Raw genomic sequence first — 23104 nt, forward strand, 5'->3', positions numbered from 1 at the left:
ATAGCTTGATTAAGAGTATTCGACCCTTCTCAAGCCTTGGGTTACACGAAATCCCTTCTAGGATAAGACAATCAAAGTTCTCTCTTGTTCTAGGCTAAGACACAAGAGAAACAAATAGAGCTTTTTGTGTTTTGTTTTTGTGTTTTGCACTAAAGATTAAGACAATCTTTAGTCTCGTGAATCTCTCTTTTCTCCTCTTCTTATCTTTCTTTGACACAAGAGAAACAAAGTTTATATATGGTTCAAAAGTTGTGACGTACGTTTGCAACCGTACGTTTAAATAATAACCATAAATTGAATAGTTGCAATGGTTAATTTAATAACCGTCGGTTTACACTTAAATTTATAACAATATGAACCGACCCTTTCTTACTATCCAAAAACGGATTGCTCAATTCCGTTGGATCAAATTCCCAATTCCCATAACCTGCAATGATGTCTCGTTGTGTGCTCACATAATCACCTTGTCGTAAAGCAGACTCCTATAGTAATAGCATTCATGAGTGTCTTTTCAATATAAAAAAAAAAAGTGGATTATAAAGTTCATTTTATATATATACATACTTTGATATAGGAGTGTTTTGTATGCTTTTCCGCGAGTTCTAGGTCGCGCTCGGTCATTGTATCTTTGGGATTTCGACTATTTGGGAACCATTTCTGAGTCATCCACCAATATAACAACCATGGAGAGTAGTGTGCAACTCGAAGTGTCAACTGAAATCCAATTGGCAATTTCTTCATTGCTGCATTCAATAAGTTTTGAGGCACACGGCTCCACCAAAAATTTATTAACGGAACCACCAACGAAGCTCCACTAAGCCTATCATAATTATTATAAGAAACATAATTAAGTCCAACACAAACCACTAAATTATAATCTTAGTTTGTATAAGTGAAATACCGAAGTCGGTCACTTGGTCTTATAGTATAACCTCACTTTTGGTAATTAAAAGATGAGGAGATGAAACAAGAGAGAAAAAAAAAAGTAGTGTATTTGAAAAAAAAAAACATTATTCCAACCCTAGCACTGTATTTTTTCCTTGAAATTTTTAATATTTTGAATCTACGACTAAAAATGCTTATATCGCTCCAATTTTTTCAAACCGAATTTTTTTTACAAAAAGGATTAACCAAATGTCTTTTACGTAAGAACTCGTTTTGAGAAGTATTATTGAGCAGTGACCATCACAATTAATATTTCAATTTTTTTAATGTTCTTAAGAGATAACCCATCGATATATTACCTATGAGGAATGTATTTGAGGCAACCGTAAACTGGGTAAGCTCCAAGTGACATGCCTATAACGTGGAACTTTGGACCGATTTGCAATTTGTCAGCAAGTTCTTCGATATCGTATGTATCAGTTCTCAGCGTTCGTGTTGGATTAGGATCGCTTTCTCCATAACCAGCTCTATCGATGATGCAGCGCAGTTACAAGATTCGAGGACGAATCTTTTCTTGGCCGGCGAGACCTGATGCAGCGTAGAATTAGGATAATTCCCATTTATTTATATTTTAATTATATTATTTATTTTAGTCTTTATCTTTTAGTGTTTCTAGAATATTCTAGGGTTTTCTTATGTTTTATTATAAATAAGCCATTAAGGCCTAATTTTGTAGACAGTTGATTGATTAATAAAATTAAAGAGCTTTTAGCTTTTCAGAGAAGAGTATTCTCTAAACCTTGTTTTCGGTAGATCTCGAGAGATCTCAACGATTATAAGAAGACGTAGGATTCGGTATTCGCGGAGAATCAACGAATTCCTCACGTTCTCTCGTTTCTGGTATTCCGAGGAATCAACAGATCCGAGAAACCCTAGTTTTCCGGTATTCCGAGGAATCAACGGATCTCTAGTTCTATCCTTAAAGCTTCCGCAACTTCAGTTGGTATCAGAGCTGCGTCTCTTTGATTTCTCAATCGAAGAACGATTATGGTGATCATGTTGAGTGGTAACTTTTATCCCTTTGCAGAAGAAAGTTTGTTTGAAGATGGTTACAGAGAAATCTATGGTGATCCTATCTACGATATCTATGAAGATGATGATGTCTTAGTTATTGATCATGTCGATTTTGTGTTTAGCGATGGTGCGTTCGAGAAAATCTGTGCAGAATTCAGGCAAGATACTCTTCGTGCAAAATCCGGGTGTAGTCAGATCTGTGCAAAATTCGGGTTTCCTGCAGAAATCATTGAAGATTTGATCTGTGCAATTTTCGGGTCATATCTGATTCGTGCAAATTCTGGGTCAAATCAGATTCGTGCAAATTTCGGGTCAAATCCAGTTCGTGCAAAAATTGGACAGAATCAAAAGATGGAGATAAAGCTGAATCTTCCAAGATCTCCAATGCTGAAAACCCTGCTGAAGATTCGAGGTCGAATCTTTCTTGGCCGGCGAGAGCTGATGCAGCGCAGTTACAAGATTCGAGGACGAATCTTTTCTTGGCCGGCGAGACCTGATGCAGCGTAGAATTAGGATAATTCCCATTTATTTATATTTTAATTATATTATTTATTTTAGTCTTTATCTTTTAGTGTTTCTAGAATATTCTAGGGTTTTCTTATGTTTTATTATAAATAAGCCATTAAGGCCTAATTTTGTAGACAGTTGATTGATTAATAAAATTAAAGAGCTTTTAGCTTTTCAGAGAAGAGTATTCTCTAAACCTTGTTTTCGGTAGATCTCGAGAGATCTCAACGATTATAAGAAGACGTAGGATTCGGTATTCGCGGAGAATCAACGAATTCCTCACGTTCTCTCGTTTCTGGTATTCCGAGGAATCAACAGATCCGAGAAACCCTAGTTTTCCGGTATTCCGAGGAATCAACGGATCTCTAGTTCTATCCTTAAAGCTTCCGCTACTTCAATCGAAGAACAAAAAGTATATCTTGAATTCGTCAATCATTTCCTGAAAGCCAGAGGAGCGTTATAGTTGCAAATATTATTCAATATGCAAAACAATCATTAATTGTAAAAATAAAACCACCAAAAAATATGAGAATAGTTGTGGTCTCTTTCTTTATCTCGTTCTTAATTCGATACTTATGTTTATACCTGTGTGATGTATAAATCGACGTCTTTGGAATTTCCATTTCCGTGGACGATTATTATTTTGTTTTTGGCTTTGTCCTTTGGAAACCCTAATTCTTTGTACGCTAAATGCCTCCCATCATTAAGCTTGATTCTTGGAGATATCTCGGAAACATTTTCCGGCAATGGGATCGGTGGTGGCGGTATTATGGACTTGTAGACATAATAGCTTATCAGCCCCACAATCACAAGTAAAAGCACCATTTTTTGGCCTATAAGTCTCCGAACCAAAAGACTAGAATTGACTTAAAGTAAAATGAAAGAAGAAGAAACTCAAGAAACTGACGAAAAAAGAAACTCAGAAACTAATACTCCATATGTCTAATAATATGAACAATTAATAGAGAGAAAAAACGACCTATTGATTTAGGAGATGACTAGTTAACGTGATGTAATGGTATCTTTGGTCCAAGCAACTTAATAATGGTACTATTTATTTTTGTTGGCAAGCAAAGCATGACCACTTTTTGTTACAAATGTCTTTATTCATTCTCTCTTTGTTACACATGTCTTGATAACTTATTTTGCATTACTATTAGTCTATTATTGAATTGGTTGTCATTTTGCATTTATTATCAGTTGTGTAACTCCCCTCATTTATATTACATATTGAATTATTTTTTTGGATTTATTCGACATTTTGATTTTTAGAAACTAAGAAAGAAAAACAAACTTATCCTTACTAAATTTTAAGAAATTGCTTTGTAACTTTTAATCCAAGTGTCGTGGCACGATGGTAGCAGTTTCAAAGCAAAATATTATATATAGACTATATTGCAGGGTGACCGAAATTTGTCAACCATGATTGTATCGCCAGCGCTAAGTAAAATTAATTATTGACACAATCACACAAACGAACTCTAGATAATATAGGGGATTATTAATTACACAATTAAAAAAAAAAACACACTCCGATATAAAATCTGGATGTAGTCGTAAAATCGAACATATATTTATATAATATATATCAAATTTCAAATCCATTCCAAACGCAAACTATTGAAGTTTTTTATTTATTTTTCTTTTCACATTCAACTACAAGCGGCTTTAATAATGTCTTCAAAATGCTGCTTCTCATGGATAATGAGATGTCCAGCCTCAGGGACTTCATGAAGCGTTATCCATGGAAGCTTATCACATAAGTAGAGTAAAACTTCATGCGAAATTTGTTTGTCTTCAAGTGCACACCAAATGTGAACTGACCCTTTGTTATCATCTGAAAATGGATTGCTCAGTTCGGTTGGATCAAACTCCCAATTCTGGTAACCCGCAATGATGTCTCGTTGCATGCTCACATATTCACCTTGTCGTAGTGCGGATTCCTGAACCGCATAAATCAATCGCGTTCATGAATGTTTTTTTTTTTTTATTAAAAAGGTATCATCACGTCCATTATATAAGAAAATTGGTCTAAAACTACAGAAACCTTTTAAAATCAATCTTTATATAGGTACCTTGATGTATGAGTGTTTTGTATGCTTATCCGCAAGTTCTATATCACGCTCGGTCATAGTTTCTCTAGGATTCTGACTAAATGGGGAGAACCATTTCTGAGTCATCCACCAATATAATAACCATGGAAAGTAGTGTGCGACTCCAAGTGTCCACTGATTTTGAATTGGCAATTTCTTGAACGCTGAAATCGACAAGTTTAGAGGCAGACGACTCCACCAAAAATTCAGTAACGGAACCACCAACGTTGCTCCACTTAATCTATACATATTGTTAGAGACAGTCACATATAAGTAACCTTTAATTTATATAATTCAAATTAATCTTAGTTCAACATATAATTACTAGCTAGGCCAATATGATATGTACGTAAATCCATGTGTAAATAAATGGTAAATGATAATTACGATAATATCTGACAAAAAAATGTTATTCTTGGATATTACTTGCAAGAGATTGATATACGTACCTATGAGGAATGTACTTGAGACAGCCGTAAACTGGATAAGCCCCGAGTGACATTCCTAAGACATGGAACTTTGGACCAATTTGCAATTTATCAGCAAGTTCTTCGATATCATATGTATCTGTTTTTAGTGTTCGTGATGGATGAGGATCGCTTTCTCCATAACCAGCTCTATCAAAGAGCAAGAAGTATATCTCGAATTCGTCGACCATTTCCTGAAAGCGAGAGGAACATATGTAGTAGTTCCAGTTAATTATCATGATGATATGAAACAATCAAGGAGCTAGTTTGCAATATAATAACTTTTTGATCCTTATATTAATACCTGTGTGATTTTTAAATCCACTAACTTGGAACTCCCGAATCCATGGAGAATGATAATCTTATTTTTGGCTTTGTCTTTTGGAAACCCTAATTCTCTGTAGGCTAAATATCTGCCATCGTTGAGTTTGATTCTTGGAGATATCTCAGAAACATTCTCCGGCAATGGAATTGGCGGCGGCGGTTTTATGGACTTGTAGACATAATAGGCTATTAAACCGACAGCCGCAACTAGAAACAACATCATATGACCTGTAATATATGAGGGAACATCGGAAAGAGTACGTTCAATGCCTCAAAACAAACTAGCAGTAGTGATCATCGTCAACGTTTTAGTAAGTTCCATAAACGATTTAAAATTTGTTTTAAGAATAATGAAAAAGAAGAAACTTTAAAATATGATAGATGCATGCGTGACCAATTGACATAGAGAGAAAACCGACCTGGTGATTCGAGAGATTGCTTGGTAATGTAAAATCTTTTAGTGATGATATCGCTGGTCAAAGGAATTTATCAATACTTATACTAACCAAAAGACAAGACAAAGGCTAAGACTAATCAAACAAATTAAGAAGGAGAGGCAATTTATGAGTTTTAGATTTGAATACAGATTTTTTATTTTCTTTCGGTATCAAGATTTGAATAAAGATGGAAATAAAGAAGAGCTTATCTGTTGAGAAATATTAGATCATAAGGAATTGGACGCGTACTTAACATCTCAAATGACACATAATATGTTTATTTTACCTTTTCAAGTAACCGACATCTATCTAATGCTTTAGATCGTGACATGTATAAAATTTAAAAATAATAATTAAAGTACCATTAAGAACCTAAGATGTTAGATTAACAATAAGATTTAATACACGTATGTGTATGCATATAAAAATAATTGATTTCTTACTACTATCTACATTATGTGGTTTTCCTTCTTTATTTGATTGATACATTACCAACTAAATCTATTTGTTTCTAACCGAAATAAACATGTCACAATGTATGATTGTAATAAACTAGTATCAGTATTTCCAATCAAGAGCATGATTGCGGAAAGAAAGAGTGGATTATCAAAAGGAAAATAATTGCGGATGGAACCCAAATACAATCGAACTTTTAAATGTTATGTTTTGGGAAAATTCAACGAGCAAAATTAAAATAAAGTCCAAAGAAGAAAAGACTTTGCTAGGCTGCAAAAAGAAACATTATTTATTCATTCTTCATAAACTTGCTTTGCTGTGACACTGTGATCTTTTCACACCAATTAAAAGAGTATCAAGATGTGTCTTCCCCGAGAGAGGGAAGACTTTGAATTTGTCTTATTCAGAGGTCTTCTGGACCATTGATGTTCTGTAAAAAAAACATAATGGTAAGTTTTAGTTCAAAATAATATAGGGTTCAAACTAAACATGTAGAATGCCAATTCGGTTTAGCTGAACCAGATTAAACATTATATTCAATCCTAATTTTCATTTTGGAGATTACTCTCAAAAACCTGAACCAAGATCAATACCGCATCAAACTAATTTATACTGTTTCTAAAAATCGATAAAACGAAACTATATGGATTGACCATCTCTGAATTACAAACCCCAAGAAATCAAACCAAATTTCAATTTTGAGTGATATTGTTTTACTTTTTCAACATAGAATCAAGCGGTAACCATAATTGTGGCGAAAATAAAACAGCCGAATTTTGAACATAACCATGGTTCGTTACATTACCTTGTTGTCGACCACGGCCCTGTCCGGAATTTCGAGCTTCACACCGGATTTTGCAGTCACAGTTACCTTGCCCTTTAAACCCAAAAGAAACCACTCTGAGCATATAAAATATCAACACCACCTTGGGAACTAATGAACAATTTACATATATATGTAGCTATACCTTGAGAACAACCGAAGAGCCAAACCAGACATCCCCAGACACCTTAAGGCTGTCGAGCTCGACTATACTAGGAATGGACTTAAACCGGCTCAAGAAATTAGCCACCTGTTATAGACAGACACACTAAGTGAGGCTCAAGAGTCAAGATACAATGTTTAAAATGACAAATGGGACTTGTCAGGAGATCATTATCTTCATTTACCTTCTTGAACTCAGGTCCCAATTCAATTGATGGGTTTGAGGGGTTAGTTCTAGCTTTGTTTCGGGTAACGAAGCCATCAACTAGCGTGTAGAGATCAGACTGTGGAAGAATGAAAACTTAAATCATTAGTCAAATGATTCAAAAGATATCGGTGTTACTCTGTTGCACTGTTAAATGTGGTGGGATAGAGTTCACCTGGACGAGCAGCAAGTCCGAGCTTGCCTTCACTGGCAAGAACCGTGAACGAGGTACATTAACACCGATAGCATTGTCAAAGAACTGTTTTGAGACAGAATCACACAAAAAAGGAGTAAGAAAAGATTAGAGTTTGCATTCTATATTTCGAAATGTGCCACTAGGACAGGCATGTTACCCTTATCGCAGCACCAGCTGCAGTTTCCAGTTGAAGAACTTTGACTCCATCAACTTCCTGCATAGAATTTACAGTTTTTCTTCGGTTAGATAATAATGAAAATTGCAAAAAAAAAAAAAAAACTTGTGCATTAGGCCACGCAGGCACCTTTGGGTTTGGAATGATCTCCATTTTAAGTGCATCAGCTTCCACAAGCTTTTTGATGGCCTTCAAGTTAACCCATCTGTAAACTTACACAGTTAGCGTGTACAAATAAGTTTATATTGTTTTATAGGGACGTGATCTACTTACAAGTTGTTTGTGTTGAATATCTTGAACTTCTCAATTGATTTGAATTCATTGACCTACCACAAGGATCAAAACACGAGTGCAACAACTCTTTTAAGCAGATGATACAAGTCGAAGTAAACAGAAAGACGGCATAAACAAAAGTCTACAGTTTCACATTCTATTGTTTCTTCAATAAATTTGGCATTTACTATATTCCCTTCATAAGAACAATCTAAAGCAGAGAGGAGGGATAAATGGCTTTGCAGAGCTTCCAAGAAATGATTCTCTACACTTAGCTCATTTATACCAACTTTCCCCAAATCTCTAATGAATATGCTACAATAGTTTAATCTCTAAAGAAATTGAAATCCAAACGGTAAAAGGAAGGAAAACGAGGAAGTATAGAGACTTACATGTTCATCAGGAACCTGAGCAATCTCCAGAAGCTGGGATAAACCAAAAAGTCCATGTCAAGAACAATACTTATGTTCTTCAGTAGCACAAGAAAATTGTAGCAGTGAGAAGATCATGAGTTGCAAAGAGGTTTACGATTTTTTATATAATAGGAACTTAATAGACATATAAATAAATATACTACTGTTTTTTTCCTTTTTTTAGTATAAAAATGCATTTACAGATCCAATAACAATCTACAGTAGACAAAACCGTTTTTCAAATAACCAATGCATAAAGAAAGGTACATCTAAACAAGAAAGGACACAATCAAGAACTTACCTGGACTTTGCCTTCATAAGAAATGAGAGTTCCTCCCTTTACATCAGCTAAGGTTTTGGGTGTAACTTCCATGCAGTACTCGTTCTTGTTCTGGATCAAATGCTTCAGGATTGCTGCAGCAATTAGACGAAGGACGAGGTAAGTAAGACAGTTAGTATGGGAATTTCATGTAAAACTTTCTGATTAACCATATAAACTATGTGTAAACAAGAAGGAGAAGACTACAAAGAAGACATACTTAAGTCAACGATGGCACCCAAGTTGTCTGAATTGGCAACAAACACATATTCCTTACCCTGAGAGACCCAAAAAACGCAATTTTCAATACACATGGACATCAATCTTAAATGCTGGGGAAAACAGTAGTTGACAGCACTAAAGAAAGAACCTGTGATAAGAAAGTATCGAGCTTTCCACTGTTCATGAGGGCTGGGAATACATCACCATGACCAGGAGGATACCTTCACAAAGATAATTTATTAGTAGGCGATCTGATAAACAACAGAAGATATTCTTTAAATGCAAACGTAATCTCCAGTGAAAACGCAAATAAAAGTTAAAAAAAATCTACGACGACTACAACATATGGTCAACCAGCAAACAGATGAAACTTATGATAATTAAAAACATGTCGTATTCTCTAATAGATTTCAGACATGTTTGAAAATTCAAAACTTCATGTTCTCTGCAATCATGGACTGATCTCAGAGAGCACAAGGCAATATAATTCGGTTATCAGTAATGATACTCCATCACGTAGATAAATTCAACCAGTTCTCACTTGTATAAGAAGATAAAATGTGACTTCATATGAACATGAACAATAGCCACTTAAAGTATCAAGATTTAAGTAAACATGAATACTGTTTTGAGAGTCTGTTTCCTGTTGCTGTTCAGTATCTAAATTGCAGAATGATAGATTTCAATAGTTTTGACAAAGTTGAAAAACTGTGTGATAATGAAGCACAAGGCACAACGAAGAAAGAAACTAATACATAACAAAATGAAATCATACCAGCCCTCCTTGTCGGTCTTTCCCTTGCTGGGCCATGGCACAAACTCATCTGCCACAATACGGGGATATTTGCTCTACAATATCCAAGTAAACGTTAGTAGTTGCAGATCAGATGTCAGTTTTTACATACAAGTGAAGAGCTAATTTGATATGCATCCACAACACAAACCTGGTTAAATGTGTGAATGTCAACATTTGAGTGGGTGTACTTTTCCACAATCTGAATATGACAAAAACAGTCAGCCAAGAAGAATAGCATAAATATAGAAGAAAAGAAATGTGATCTACAGTTAAAGAGAAGTACCTTTTGTGTGTCATCATGTGTATTAAATGAGTTCATGAGAACCAACGGAACCTTGCAGCCATACTTGTTGTTGAGATTCTGTGAGTGAGCGGAATATATTGAGCATTAGATTAGCAAACATAAGTAGGGTAGAGTAAAAAAAAAAAGAAATGACAAACCTCAATCTGGATAACAATCAGATCAAGAAATGTCAAACCATCACGAACTTCGATAACCGACCTGCACAGAAACAAGTAAGCTACAATTTCTTTACATCCTGAATCTTGGAACGACTACTAGTACATGACTGTTATGCCAAAAAAAAATCACAATGGATTCTTCACTAGCTTCAATTTGAACGTTACATCCACTAGCGATGAAAGCAAAATTTATACTGTAGACAAGACAACATTCAACCAGAAAGTCCAAAGACAAGGATGACATAGCAAATAGATCTAGCATACATGAACTTGAAATCTCAAAGAGACACAATTAGATTGAAAAAAATAAATTAAAACAGACAGGAAAAAAAGGCTTACTTGGGGCCAGTGCATCCCATTGTTGTCCCAAGACCTCCATTAAGCTTTAACACAACAAGTTTGTCCAAGAGATTCTTGGTCTCGGAAACATCTACATCAATTTTAAAATTAGTATCACAGAGAAACTGCAAGCATATTGAAACAAACAAACAAAAAAAGGTTCAAGAATAAAACCTTGGGAGACGGAAGCCATTTTCTCGTAGGGAACAACGATTTCATCAGTAGGTGTCTGGATCTTACTCCACTCAATGTGCTGTGCCTCACCGCTTCAAAATTCAATACAAAGTCAGTGACCGTGGAACAAATCATTCTACTGTTACTACGTAAAACAACGACGAAAACAACTCAGATCTATATCCAGATCCGATCGAAGTCAGGTTTAATAATCGTTCAGATTGAAAACAATTTCAGAAATCACAGAGAATCAAGAATAACCGACAAAGCTGAGGAACTAGGAAATAGTGTTTGATCATCAACCAATCGATCGATATATCGGAAGTACACATCCACACAAAAAAAAAAAAAAAAAAAAAAACAATTGGACGCTATCAAGAGAACCTTAGGTAACGTGAAACGAGGCCGATGAATCCGCTCTTCTCATTCTCACTGACACAAAAAGGAGAAAACAAACAGATCAGTCTAAATAATAACGAAAATTCAGATCTAGAATTATGAAGATCCAACAGATTTAGGAACAAACGAGACTAAAATACAATCGAATCAGAGAAGACGAACCTCATCTCAGAAAGGCCATCGACGGCGGATTTGAGTTGAGGGAGATTCTCGGTGGTGGCGGCCATTGTTGATTACAGATTTAAGAGCTTTGGATCCAAAAGAAAAAAACGAAGAGAGGATTGTTTTTTGTGAATGAATAGAGAAAATTGGAAATTAAAGCAGAGAAATATTTATAGGCGAAGGGAGTTTTTGGTAGTAGTGGTGATGAAGTGATGATGCGTGGTGTTACCGCAAATATATATGTCTGTCGTCTTCTCCCAGCCAATTATAAATATACACGTGTCACTTTTCATATTCGTCCGGTTTCGTTAGTACCGTCAATTTCCTTTTTCCTTTTTTTTTCCCCATCGTCCGGTTTCGTCTTATTACCTGTCAATATATTGTTTCCTTTTGTTAGGTTCTTTAAAAAAAAAAAAAAAAACTTTTTTGGTCGTGAATATTTGAGTTTAATTTTTTTTTATAAAAGATTTTCTATTATTGATTGCATTAGAAATGAAATGTTACACAGCCATCATTAATGCCCAATGGCTAAATAGCTCAACACATTACATAAACAAAACCAAATTGTACCAAATTAACTTCAAACTATAAATTTTTTTATAAAATTCTGTAAGTTAGAAAGTTGATTAAATTATAGTATTTTTTTATAAGACCATGCATACAAATTGCAAACTAATTTCTAAGAGAGTATATAAAGATCAATTTATAAGAAGGTAAAACTGTGATTTAAGAACAGTTATATGTTCACATGTAAAAGCTCATAAACTCATTACACCAAAAAAGAAGAAGCTCATGAACATACTTATAAATGGATATATATATATATATATATATATATATCAAAAAAATTTCTAGCTTTACTAAAAATTAGTTTCGAAATACATAGTTTGATGTATGTTATTCTTATATCGTATTCCAAATTATCAAAGTTCATTGCAAAAATAAAATTATTTATGAATTTGGAATATGAAAATTTTAAGAATTTTTTAGGAATATTGTAAGAGTTTATTAAGAATTTTGTAAGATTGTTGAGAATTTTCGAGAATAAGAATTTACGGATTGTCTGTTTTATGTATTTTTAAATATAAATATTTTGTGAAAAAGTTAACGGATGTTAGTTTCCGAAAAATAAAATTAGTTTATTTATATATTTTCTGAAACATTCATAAACTTATATAGTTTAGTGAAAATATATAACTAAATAATTAGTGTATTTTAATGAATCTTCGTTTATTTTTTTTTTATCAAATGTTCAATCATATTTACGATTTCATCATTATTATCAAACATTTATCTTCAAACTATGACTAAATTATTAGTATAACCAATAGAATAAACCAACCAAAACCAATAAGAAAACCCCATATATAAAGATGGGTTGTTTTATTACTTTCATCAATCGGTCTGTAATCTTACCGATCGGAAATATCTTAAAGCTCATGTCCATAAAACCATCACAACCAATCGAAGTCATAAAATCCCCCGATAAAAATATCTCAAACAAAACGAAAAAAAACAAAGAAAACAAAAGAGAATCTTCCACAGCATATTCCCTCACTCAACATTGAGGACAATTGAGTAAACCTTTGATCCTTTGAACAGTGGAGCTGATCAAACCACTCACTGTGTCCACCGACTTCTCATTCACCTCTCTCGACCTAGCGGCCTTTCCAGAGACAAGGATCTGAAAGGCCACCGTGAGTAAGGTTCCACCGTCCTCCACAGTGGATCGCCTGCCGTCGCTTGAGATGATGAAACCAGAAGGAAGGATTGGGATATGGGAAGGGTCTACTTCGCCGGAGACAGCGAAATTCATTGTAGCCATGTCCATAGGAGCGTACACGATCATGCCTCCCAAGGCGTCCATGTAACAATCTTGCAGCATCAACATATCATCCTTGCTTGAGTCTTGCGCCACCATCTTGTCATTATTCTCTTCTTGCGTTGGCTAATGAATATTATTGTATACACATGCACGACGAATAAAGATATTAGAGTTATATAATTTGCCAATAAACCATTAATAATAATTAAAATAAAGTCGAAGAGAGATATATACATGTACCCGGAGAATGGTTAAGCAGTTGGTTTCACTTGATCCGGTGGCAATGCGAGCGATCTCATTGACTAAGGTTCCATAGGAAAGAATGTCCCACTGTTACACGTAAACGTTTTTGTTGTTAATACGTGATTTAAGACAACAATAATCAAGAAGGCAAAAACAACTTTAGTTATCCATGTTTTCTACAACATGAGGCTTCGGTCCATCATCATCCGCATGGATGAATTCGGGCAAGTGTAACCGTATCAAAGTTCATAAATTTTGATGAACATGCAGATCAAGAAAGAGAGATAGAGAAAAGAAAGAACCTGTTGACGAGTGTCGAGGTTTTGAAGGAAAACGAAGACTTGCAAAGGAGTGAGAGGGATTGTGAGAGAAGACGAAGCACTGACAACGATACCGGGTGGTTGACCGGCCTCATTGTTCATCCGAATCGAGACTCTCACTCCATTTTTCGACTGCTGCGGAAAGTCAACTTTTCCGGACATGGTCAACATTTCGTTGAAATTCTTTACCATTCTCTCACCTAATTTCATTACACTCCTTCTTGCTTCTCCTGTCGATATGACTGCCAAAATATAATCAACTTGATCAAACGCCACATTATTGTAGAAACTATATATACGTGATATACAATGATCAATTTCAAATAATTAATGTAATAAAGTAAAGTTGCATGTCTTAGGGTTAGAACCTCGAGGTAAAATAAAAATCATCCGACCAGCTTAACATTTTTTTAGCTGGTTGCACTAGCCTCATAAACAGATGATGTGTATTATAGATGACCTATGATCTTAATCCATTTATTTATACAATTTTTCAAACTTCAAAAAGCAAAATTAGGATAAGACCAGAAAATTAAATAAAATGATATAAAACATTTTTGTGAAAATTTTGTAACTATCTCATACTTTTGATTCAAAAAGATAAGCAATCACAAAAAGAAAATTTTGTTTCTAAATTTTAAAATTAGAAAACTTGAATATCGGGAAATTAAGTATAGATATATGAGAAAATTTTTTTTTTTCTTTATATGTTTTTTATGCCAGTACATTCACATCTTTAGGGAATAAAAACTTCCGTTTATTCGTCATCCAAATTTTGACTCGTAATTTTTTCCTAATTTATTTTATAGAAATCGAAGAAAACATTGACTAGTGTTCTAGTTTTTTTTTAACAGAAAAAAAATTGTTGGTAAATATCAATTATCATCAAAATGATACAATCATACCAAGTGATAAAAAAACAACATATTTTAATTTACTTGCACAATTTGAAGTCATTCGTTAAGTTAGTCGTAAAGATGATACGTACCTTCGCTCCAGTCACTTGGAGGAAGGGTTCGGATGGAGGAGAGAGCCATCCTCTCACACATTCTCTCAAGTGTGACGATCCAACGCTTAGCTCCATAGCCTGACCCGCCACTTACAAGATCTCTATAGATCTTATGTGTATCCAATTTATGGTCCACTTCCACATGCTCTATCCACATTACCTACAATATTTTTGACCGCTCCCAATTAAATGCAATATAGAAAAAAAGACATTTATGAGCTCGATCGAGAGGCAATGAAGAGATACCTTGGAGTGAGCATTGGGCAAGGCCTGGATGAGACAACCCGAAGGACGTTTGTAACAAGCAGCATTGGCAAAGTCAAAGTGAGCACGGTGTGACACGTCAGCAATAATCCAGAGCCCTTTCTCGATCTCTTGGCAGCACCTGACGATCATGAACTCCCTTGCTGGCACTAGCGGCGACAGAATGTGTAGTTGCTCCCATATCTATCAAATTTCATTCACATTCAAAACACCAAATGTGTTAGTGATTCTATTGAGGAAAACAAACCTTATCTAATATCCTTCAAACCTAAATTCGAATAAAAAATCCTTAAACCTAAAGTTGGTTACGTAAATATTAGATTGGTAACATTTTGAAGTTCCACTACAAAACTAGTTCTTACCACTTGCAAAACATTGCAGTTTTCTCTTATAGGAAGCCCCGATCCGAGCACATGAATCGTCTTGGCCTTGTTCACAATCGTTGGAAAAAGCTCTTTCCATTTTTCCTACAATAAACAAGTACCATTTTCACATTTTTTTATCCAAACCTCAAAAGTCAAAACGAAAGAATAATTTTTTTAAGAACAGACAAACAGAAATATAATAAATACCGAATCTAAGAACATTTCGATCAAGTTTATTGCTTCTATAGGAACCACCGTGACATCTTTGGAAGACTCGACATGAGCAGTAGTACTGCTGAAATGTTTGACAGCATGCGAGAACTTCTCATAGCTGTCTGTATCAATCACATAAGTCTGGTCGATACACGACTTAACCCAAAATTGTTCCTCAGTCAAAAACAGCCGCTTGAGCTCTTCAACCGCACTTGCGGCGATTTCAGTCAACAGGCTTATATCCGTTTCGGATAGGGGTCGTGGTTGGATGATTTGAGAAGTTGGTGGTCCATATGAGCTAGATGGCTCGTATCTGTTGCTTCCGTTAATTCCGTACGAGATGCCATTAAAGATTTGATGGCTAGGAACATAAGCTAATGAGTCCCCCACGGTTGGTTCATTGGGCATGTGGTTGTTTACAAAATTGGAGAGTCTGTCACGCTTCACACAAAAATAAATAGTTAGTGGCATATATGTATATGTATATGTATATCTATATATTCACAATCAATATATACAGTTTTATATACTTTTTCGAATATCGAATATCATTCTTTAAAGATTAATATCATTTTGTTCTTAAAATTAAATGAGAAATATTCCGATGGTCAAATAAACATCCAAAAAAAAAAGTGAAATATTTATGGATTAAAACAAATGAAATCATATGTTTACGTTCTCTTTAAGGCGGGCGTTTTCGAAACGCAGAATTTGGAGATTGTGTTCGCGTCCTTCTCTGCCAAAAGGAGGGCCTCCACAAGCTGGACAGATCACATTTCTTAAAGCATCGAGCATTGCTTCGTTCTCACTTTGGAGAGCCTCATTTTCTCCACGAAGTAATACGTTAGTGGATCTTTCGTCTTGAGTCTATAGCATATGAGAAAAATAATATATATATATATATATATATGTATTAATTGGTTGAAATAAATTACTGAATATTATTTAAAAAGGATTTGCCAAGATAAATATACTCTGCTCTGAGTCCTTTTGTTCTGAAACCAAAATTTGATTTGGTCAGCCTCAAGTTTCAGCTCTTGACATAATTGTTTTCGTTGTGTTTCGTCTGGATGAGGACATTCCTTGAAATAACTTGATTCAAGAAATCAAAATCAGTTATTATAATCAAAAATTTATTAGGTTTTTAAGCAATTAATAAATAAATAAATAAGGTTTTACGCTTCAAGTCTTTGGATCTGTTGAGGGGTGTGGCGATGACAAGTCCTCTTCCCGTTTTGATTGGCGTCTCCCGAAGTGTATTGTTCATTGCCTGATGAGCTCCCACCACCATCATTATCCATTTTGTTCTTCACAAATAATAATTTTTTTGTTTTAGCAAATGATTTTTTGTTTTTGTTAAGGCACAAGTTAATCAGTATTTATAGGGGAATTAAGGATAATTTTTTAAAATATACATTAATTCATAAAAAGGGAAGAAGGGGGAAATATAGATATTACTATTTGAGTGGGCAAAATTATATGTTAAAGGTATTTATTACATTATATGTTAAAAGGTAATATTTAATTCAAATATGTATTAAAGATATATATAATATATGTTTTGTATAAAATGTATTGAGGGTGAACAAATAAAATAAAATAAAAATTAAATCTAAGCAAGACTTAAATTATTGAGATAAGATTTGCTTTCTAAATATTATTGGTCGATTTATTTTTGAGGGTGAAATAAAACAAATCAAACAAACATTTTTATTTAGTTTATAATTATTAAATGTATTTTTTGAAAGGTAAATATAAATTTATATATAATATGAAAATACAAAATGTTAAATCAAAAATATCAACAATATTGTCAAGTGTCAAATAAACTTTTTGATATGTTTTCTATTATTTATATTTTAAGTTTTGGTGTCTAAATGTCTATTGTACAAAAAAAAGTAGGTAAATACTTTATTACAGAAAGCTTGTGCTAATCATTAAGTTAATTTTTTTGCTAAAAATTAAATAAATTCATAATTAGTGTTTTAAATATTAATTAAATGGTTTTAGTCCTATTTTCTTAATTATGTTAACTTATTTATAAAATAAGAGAATGGAAAGATATCATCAATTATATATTTATATAGAATAGAAATGACAATTTATTGTAAAGTACCTTTTTATAGACAGTGACAGCTTATTCAACAGGTTGCAAATACTCAAATTAGTAATGTGGAAAGAAGATTTTTCAAATCTAAGGAAACATTGATCTAGAGGTGTGTCGCATGAGGAAAGAAAAAAGATGACATTTTTCTTACGTCTCTATATTATATTAGTTTTTAGGTTTAAAAATAAAAATAAAAATTCTCGTTTTGCCATCATTTTTGTTAAAATTCTATGTAAATTGTTATTTTTTATTCGTCTTAAATCTCTAACATTTTAGAATGACACTACTAATTAGTGATACAATCCTAAATGGTTGGTATTATGGTGCATGATTCGCAAAACCGATTCAAACCAGGACTAAATTGTCAACAACTGGATCAATCCAATCTAGATAGAAAAGCCTAAATTATAGATTTTTTTTTGCTCAAGAACATATATTATAAATCAGTTTAGTTCAATGAATTCATGAATCCCTTATGATTTGGCTCCCATTCTTTTTTTTGGTCGAAATTTGGCTCCCATTTAAGTTCAAGAATACTCGCAATCCAATCCAAACGACATATCATCTCATCAATACTAGTCTTATCCCGTGTTTAAAAAATCGTTAGGCGCTAGTCGGGCGGTGAGGGTGCGCCTAGCGCCTAGCAAGAAAATCGGGGATTACACGGGGATAGTTTTAGGGCTATTTAATGTTTTAAAAACATATTAATCTATTATAACTAAGAAATTTATATAATATTGTTTTTATTATTGTATTAAACACATGAAAACAAGATTTTAATTTCAAATTTATGATTTTTATACAAATTACGAACATAAGTAGGACGTTTTGAATTTTAGAAAAAAAAAAGTAAAAAAAAAGTTAAAAAAAAAAATTGGGTTGGGCGCTGTCTAGGCGGTGGGCTAGGTGGCCGCCTAGACGGTCTAGGCGGACAAAAAATCGGATCTCCGATTTTTCTCACCGATTTAGACAAAATCGCTGCGGTGCTCCTCCGATCAGCGTCTAGGCGGCCGATTTTTAGAACAGGGGTCTTATCACTCTTAGCAACAATAACCATATTACCTACTTAGACTAAACATAATGTGTTTATCATACTAAAATTTAAATTCAACGTCTCTTTCTATATTTGAAAATCACACATCAAGTACCAATGACTATGTTTCGAATTGGATTCACCGAAACTATATTTGGATCATCAGATTAATCTTAATCATATCTGACAGTTGTTCATATATATATCCACCCAAATTTTAAATTCAACGGCTCTTTTTTTTTTTTTTGGTAAAAGATTCAACGGCTCTTTTTTATATTTAAATGTCACAAATCAAATACCAACGGGTATATTCCCAAATTGGTGATTGGTGAAGCCATATTTAGATCATCAGTTTAATCTTTATCATATCTGACAGTTGTTCTTTCACTTTAAATTCAAATATAACCGCTCTTTCTATATTTGAAAATCATAATCAACATCTATATTCCTGAACTGTACTCACCAAAACTATATTTAGATCATTTGATTAATCTTAAGTTTCTAAATCAGCCACCGAGCGAAAAATGAAAATTTCAATTTTCAATCCAACGTTATCATTCAAAATCAGATAAAAACAGCTCCAGCGACGGTCTCTTTTTTTTTTTTTTTTTTCCTCTTTTAGTTATGTACTTGTTTTATTCTCTTTTAATTAAATTTTTGCTTTAATTTATACAGATTTGTCAACAAATGGACCAAAGAACGTAAATTTGTAAAGGTTTCCAACACAAGAATAATTTTTTCGGAAAACCCAAATCCAGCCGATCAGTTCATGATCTAACACAATAATTTTGGGACTACTCATCTCGGCCATGTTTATTTTAAGCCCATTTTGATCATGATCTAGTGATTAAGTCCAACTAGGCTATGCTCAAACCTAATGATCATGAATCCATTATGACTCGGCCTGCCAATCAAGTTAAAACAAACCCATAATCTGGCCCATACAATATCGTGAATTATCCCATCCACGACTTGTCCTATCTGAATGAATGGTCCACGACATCCATATTCCATTCACAGATTAGCCATGATCAACCACACATCAAGATTCAATCCAATTATACCAATCAACGATAGAACATTTTTCTTTTCGACAAGATTCAACCTCATCAACTATTTCTATATTCGACTTTATCCCAGAATCATACTCATTAAGGCCATCTTTTGATGGAGAATAGTGATTTATAAACTCTTGTTGTCCAAAAAGAAAAAAATTAAGGCCATCTTGTGATTATAATCTTGATCAAACATGGGGATTATTCCTCTATCTAAAACCAAATTCCAATGTTTATTTAGTTTTTTTTTTTGTTTAGTCCACCAAGATTTTTCATGAATGAACAAGTTTCCAAACAAACAAACAAAAGAGTAAATATCATTTAACTGAAATTATTAATGATACAGAACTAATCAGTTTCACAAATTTGCAAAAGGCAACAAAATAATAAATATCAAAACAATGCATGAGTGACACACGTAACTACTAAAGTTATTAACTGGGTCCAATTAAAGAACAAGAGAGACTTTAATTAGCCTTAACAACTGTGACTGGACATGTTGCATTTGTCACCACATGATTGCTCACACTACCTAGCAAGATCCTACAATAAAAAGAAAACCATAGATAACGTAAATACGTGATTATGTTTGCCAAAACAAAAAATGATAACGTAATTATTAATTAATTAAATCTCCTTATGCTGTATACGTAATTACGTCTATACAAACTATATACGCGTGTCGATAATATAGAGGTGCTCAATTTAGGTCCGGTTAACAAAAACCAAACAGCCGGTTACTAAAGCCAAATCAAACCACTAAAATTAATTTGAGAAAAGCCAAATCAGTTTCTATTATTTGAAGCTATATTGCCTAAATATACTGAAAATCCGAATTTTTTGAACCAAAATGTAACGAAACTAGACTATAGCTAGTAATTAAGAATAAGAATTTACCTTTTGAGAGAACCCAAACCTCGACTGCCAAGAACAATGGAATCGAGTTTAAGATTTTCGACAGCATCACAAAGTTTCTCTCTTGGATCTCCCCAATACACCTTTGCCACAACCTTCACCTATAATTTTGTTTAAGGTTTATACTTACAATGAGTTAAACATCATTAATTATTCGAAAGAGGACATTATTTACCTTTTTAGCCCTAGAGAGAGTATCAAGAACATCAAGAACCTCAGGATCGTAAGCAAGTCCATACTGTTTAGACAAATTAATCTCTCTAAATTCCTCCAAAGGAACTAGCGCTGCATGCAATAATTAGTTTGTAAATTTAAATTATCAACATACAAAATTTTGATCATCATATGGAAAAAATTTACTAATTTAATTACGTGAACCGGTGTCCTCGAAGAGGATTTTGCGGGTATGATCGGCGTTTTGCGGTTGGACGTGAATCAAGATGACGGTGTCGCCGTCTTCAAGGAGATTCTCCGCCGCCCACCGGAGAGCTAATTTGCTCGTCGGAGAATAGTCCATTCCCACTCCCACTGTACGTGCCTTTCCCATCTCTCTCTATATCTCTCTCTCTCGATGATTTCTAAGTGGAAATTGATTACGGTAGTCTAATTTATAGAATGTATAACCGGTTTGATTGATGGTTTAGACTTTGGAGAATATTGGCGCACACAGAATTCGAGATATTTAATGAATGTCTTTTTCTTTTAACTGTTTCTGGATTGTGATTTGGAGATTCTTGAAGCTACTAGGTCTCTCTCTATTTGCTTTTTTCTTAAAATTCTTTGTTAAAATACTGTAAAATTAAAATTGATAGAAAACAGAATTTTCAACTTTTGAGTTGTTTTTCTTGTTATTACGTCTGTGTGCATAACATTAATATTTTATTCACCTCTTAACATATCATATATTGATTTGGTGTCCTATTCATATAGACATTTAATATACTTGATATTGAAAATATAATTTTACAGTGATGTGATGTGAGCGAATACATTTTGGTCTTTTAGTCGAAATCTTAAATGGTGTACTGATGAAAGCCATGGAAGATTCAAGATATGTATTTGCACACGTAGTGTATTGGTGAATTCTCTTTATCTCACTTGCTCTCCAAGAAAAGTAATATTCTTTGTCAACTTTCAGCAAAGGCGAATTTTATTCTTCGACTTTTCTTCCTTTATTAGCTTGTTTTTTATTCATTGATTGATGGAACACATACCAATCAAAACCAACTTTATTCTCTTAGTATATTTTATGTAAATGTACTGTAAACATATAGTATTTAAATATTTGATGGCTTGGAAAGAAAAAAAAACACCACTAGTTTGATAGTTGTTACGTACGATGCTTATATCGTTAATTAGTACGTAAGAAACTCCAAAACAGTCAATGTTTTGATACTATCGTTTAACAAAATCCAGATTCTATGGCCATCAATTTATTTTCAAAAGAAATTTTAAACAAATTTAAAATATCGGTCCCAAATTAACTATCTTTAAGAAAGAAAATAAAAATACAAATTGTCGATTTCAAATAGTAAGGCGGCGAGCCAGTGTAAACAAGTAACCTAGAAGATCCACAACAACAAAGCCCAGGGACAAGGTTAAAGTGTAAAAACAAAAAATGAAATTGTAAACGATAATTTTGGTTTAATCTTTTAAAACAAGTCTATAAGTAATTGTAAACCATCTTAAAAGATGATAAGAAATCATTATGAAATTAAAATAAATATAACAACTCCTCGGTGAAATATTATTCCAACTCAAAATTTCCTTTAAACTTTAGAAAAAAAAACAAAGTTCCTGATGATAAAACAGAAACAAAAGAAATTAAATAGAACAAGCACAGCTAAAGTAAACCTAAAACAAATTTCGATCAATTATTAATGTAAGTGCAATACTGCTTAACAGAACTACTAAAGAAAGAATTGCTGAGTGGTTTGAAAATGGCTTGAGTACAGTCTTCGTCGATCTCAACAATGGCCTTGCAACATTCTGGTCCTATCGTGATTTGACGGTTAAAGAATGAACCGAAGATTTCCGCCACACAGGCTTCTCCGTCTCCTAGGTCTGGAAAACACATCCTAGCTAACTCGCTATTATCACTGTTACCGATAATTCCACCGAAGATGGAAGGGAGCGAAAATGGAAGTGGAAGCGGGAACGGAAACGGGAATAAGGAGAATGCGGTTGCGGCTAGAGGTGCAAAGGATGATGAGAGGAGAAGGGCGAGTACGAGAGAAATTGGTTTCATCATGATGATGAAGAAACAAATGCTAATACTTAATTAACAAATGTAAGTGATATTTTTATAGCGGCTTGAATTGATGCTTGAATCTTGGTGAAGCCTATAAAGGTTTTGTAGGGTTTTGTAAATATAAGAGAGAAAAAAGGAAAT

At 33.6% G+C, this 23104-nt stretch overlaps 6 protein-coding genes across 7 annotated transcripts in view; all 6 read right to left on the bottom strand.

Moving 5' to 3' along the window:
- The window catches only part of LOC9320430, an 8330-nt gene extending 4840 nt beyond the window's left edge, over window positions 1–3490 (bottom strand). Inside the window, exons 1-5 of the mRNA XM_021030280.1 lie at window positions 3052–3490; window positions 2869–2905; window positions 1245–1419; window positions 565–820; window positions 356–482 (exon numbers count right to left, since the gene is read on the bottom strand). Coding sequence (XP_020885939.1) covers window positions 356–482; window positions 565–820; window positions 1245–1419; window positions 2869–2905; window positions 3052–3291 — 835 coding nt within the window. The 5' untranslated portion in view covers window positions 3292–3490. The remainder of the gene's footprint in view (window positions 1–355; window positions 483–564; window positions 821–1244; window positions 1420–2868; window positions 2906–3051) is intronic.
- A 492-nt stretch (window positions 3491–3982) lies between these two features.
- Window positions 3983–6285, bottom strand: LOC9320431. Its single transcript, XM_021030281.1, has 5 exons — window positions 5770–6285; window positions 5331–5578; window positions 5009–5220; window positions 4542–4800; window positions 3983–4409 (listed from the first exon to the last, which is right to left on the bottom strand). The coding sequence occupies exons 2-5, from the start codon at window positions 5571–5573 to the stop codon at window positions 4119–4121; spliced, it is 1005 nt and encodes a 334-aa protein (XP_020885940.1). The 5' UTR covers window positions 5574–5578; window positions 5770–6285; the 3' UTR covers window positions 3983–4118.
- An 85-nt stretch (window positions 6286–6370) lies between these two features.
- On the bottom strand, window positions 6371–11577 carry LOC9320432 (UTP--glucose-1-phosphate uridylyltransferase 2). Its single transcript, XM_002884320.2, has 20 exons — window positions 11364–11577; window positions 11187–11234; window positions 10803–10894; window positions 10629–10719; window positions 10269–10329; window positions 10111–10188; window positions 9976–10026; window positions 9807–9880; window positions 9180–9252; window positions 9030–9087; window positions 8792–8904; window positions 8470–8502; window positions 8078–8130; window positions 7934–8009; window positions 7787–7843; window positions 7609–7692; window positions 7414–7512; window positions 7212–7316; window positions 7049–7120; window positions 6371–6673 (listed from the first exon to the last, which is right to left on the bottom strand). The coding sequence occupies exons 1-20, from the start codon at window positions 11426–11428 to the stop codon at window positions 6647–6649; spliced, it is 1410 nt and encodes a 469-aa protein (XP_002884366.1). The 5' UTR covers window positions 11429–11577; the 3' UTR covers window positions 6371–6646.
- A 1137-nt stretch (window positions 11578–12714) lies between these two features.
- LOC110229717 (homeobox-leucine zipper protein HDG8) lies at window positions 12715–17243 on the bottom strand. 2 transcript variants are annotated; one of them, XM_021030451.1, is made up of 10 exons: window positions 16782–17243; window positions 16577–16694; window positions 16278–16469; window positions 15597–16043; window positions 15387–15491; window positions 15007–15207; window positions 14740–14920; window positions 13734–13993; window positions 13423–13518; window positions 12715–13311 (listed from the first exon to the last, which is right to left on the bottom strand). In XM_021030451.1, exons 1-10 carry the CDS (start codon window positions 16901–16903, stop codon window positions 12922–12924), a joined length of 2112 nt encoding a protein of 703 aa, XP_020886110.1. In that variant the 5' UTR covers window positions 16904–17243; the 3' UTR covers window positions 12715–12921. The 2 variants fall into 2 exon arrangements, with proteins under 2 accessions (XP_020886110.1, XP_020886111.1); XM_021030452.1 differs by having other exon boundaries at window positions 13429–13518; window positions 16782–17242.
- Window positions 17244–20093: 2850 nt separating this feature from the next.
- LOC9320433 (universal stress protein PHOS32) lies at window positions 20094–21292 on the bottom strand. Its single transcript, XM_002884321.2, has 4 exons — window positions 21085–21292; window positions 20888–20997; window positions 20695–20813; window positions 20094–20340 (listed from the first exon to the last, which is right to left on the bottom strand). Exons 1-4 carry the CDS (start codon window positions 21257–21259, stop codon window positions 20265–20267), a joined length of 480 nt encoding a protein of 159 aa, XP_002884367.1. The 5' UTR covers window positions 21260–21292; the 3' UTR covers window positions 20094–20264.
- Window positions 20154–23099, bottom strand: LOC9320434. The gene is made up of 4 exons (XM_021033263.1): window positions 21085–23099; window positions 20888–20997; window positions 20695–20813; window positions 20154–20340 (listed from the first exon to the last, which is right to left on the bottom strand). The coding sequence occupies exon 1, from the start codon at window positions 22961–22963 to the stop codon at window positions 22583–22585; it is 381 nt and encodes a 126-aa protein (XP_020888922.1). The 5' UTR covers window positions 22964–23099; the 3' UTR covers window positions 20154–20340; window positions 20695–20813; window positions 20888–20997; window positions 21085–22582.
- Between the last annotated feature and the right edge of the window lie 5 nt (window positions 23100–23104).

The sequence above is a fragment of the Arabidopsis lyrata genome, assembly GCF_000004255.2.
Source record: "Arabidopsis lyrata subsp. lyrata unplaced genomic scaffold ARALYscaffold_3, whole genome shotgun sequence".
In the NCBI taxonomy this organism is placed as follows: Eukaryota; Viridiplantae; Streptophyta; class Magnoliopsida; order Brassicales; family Brassicaceae; genus Arabidopsis; species Arabidopsis lyrata.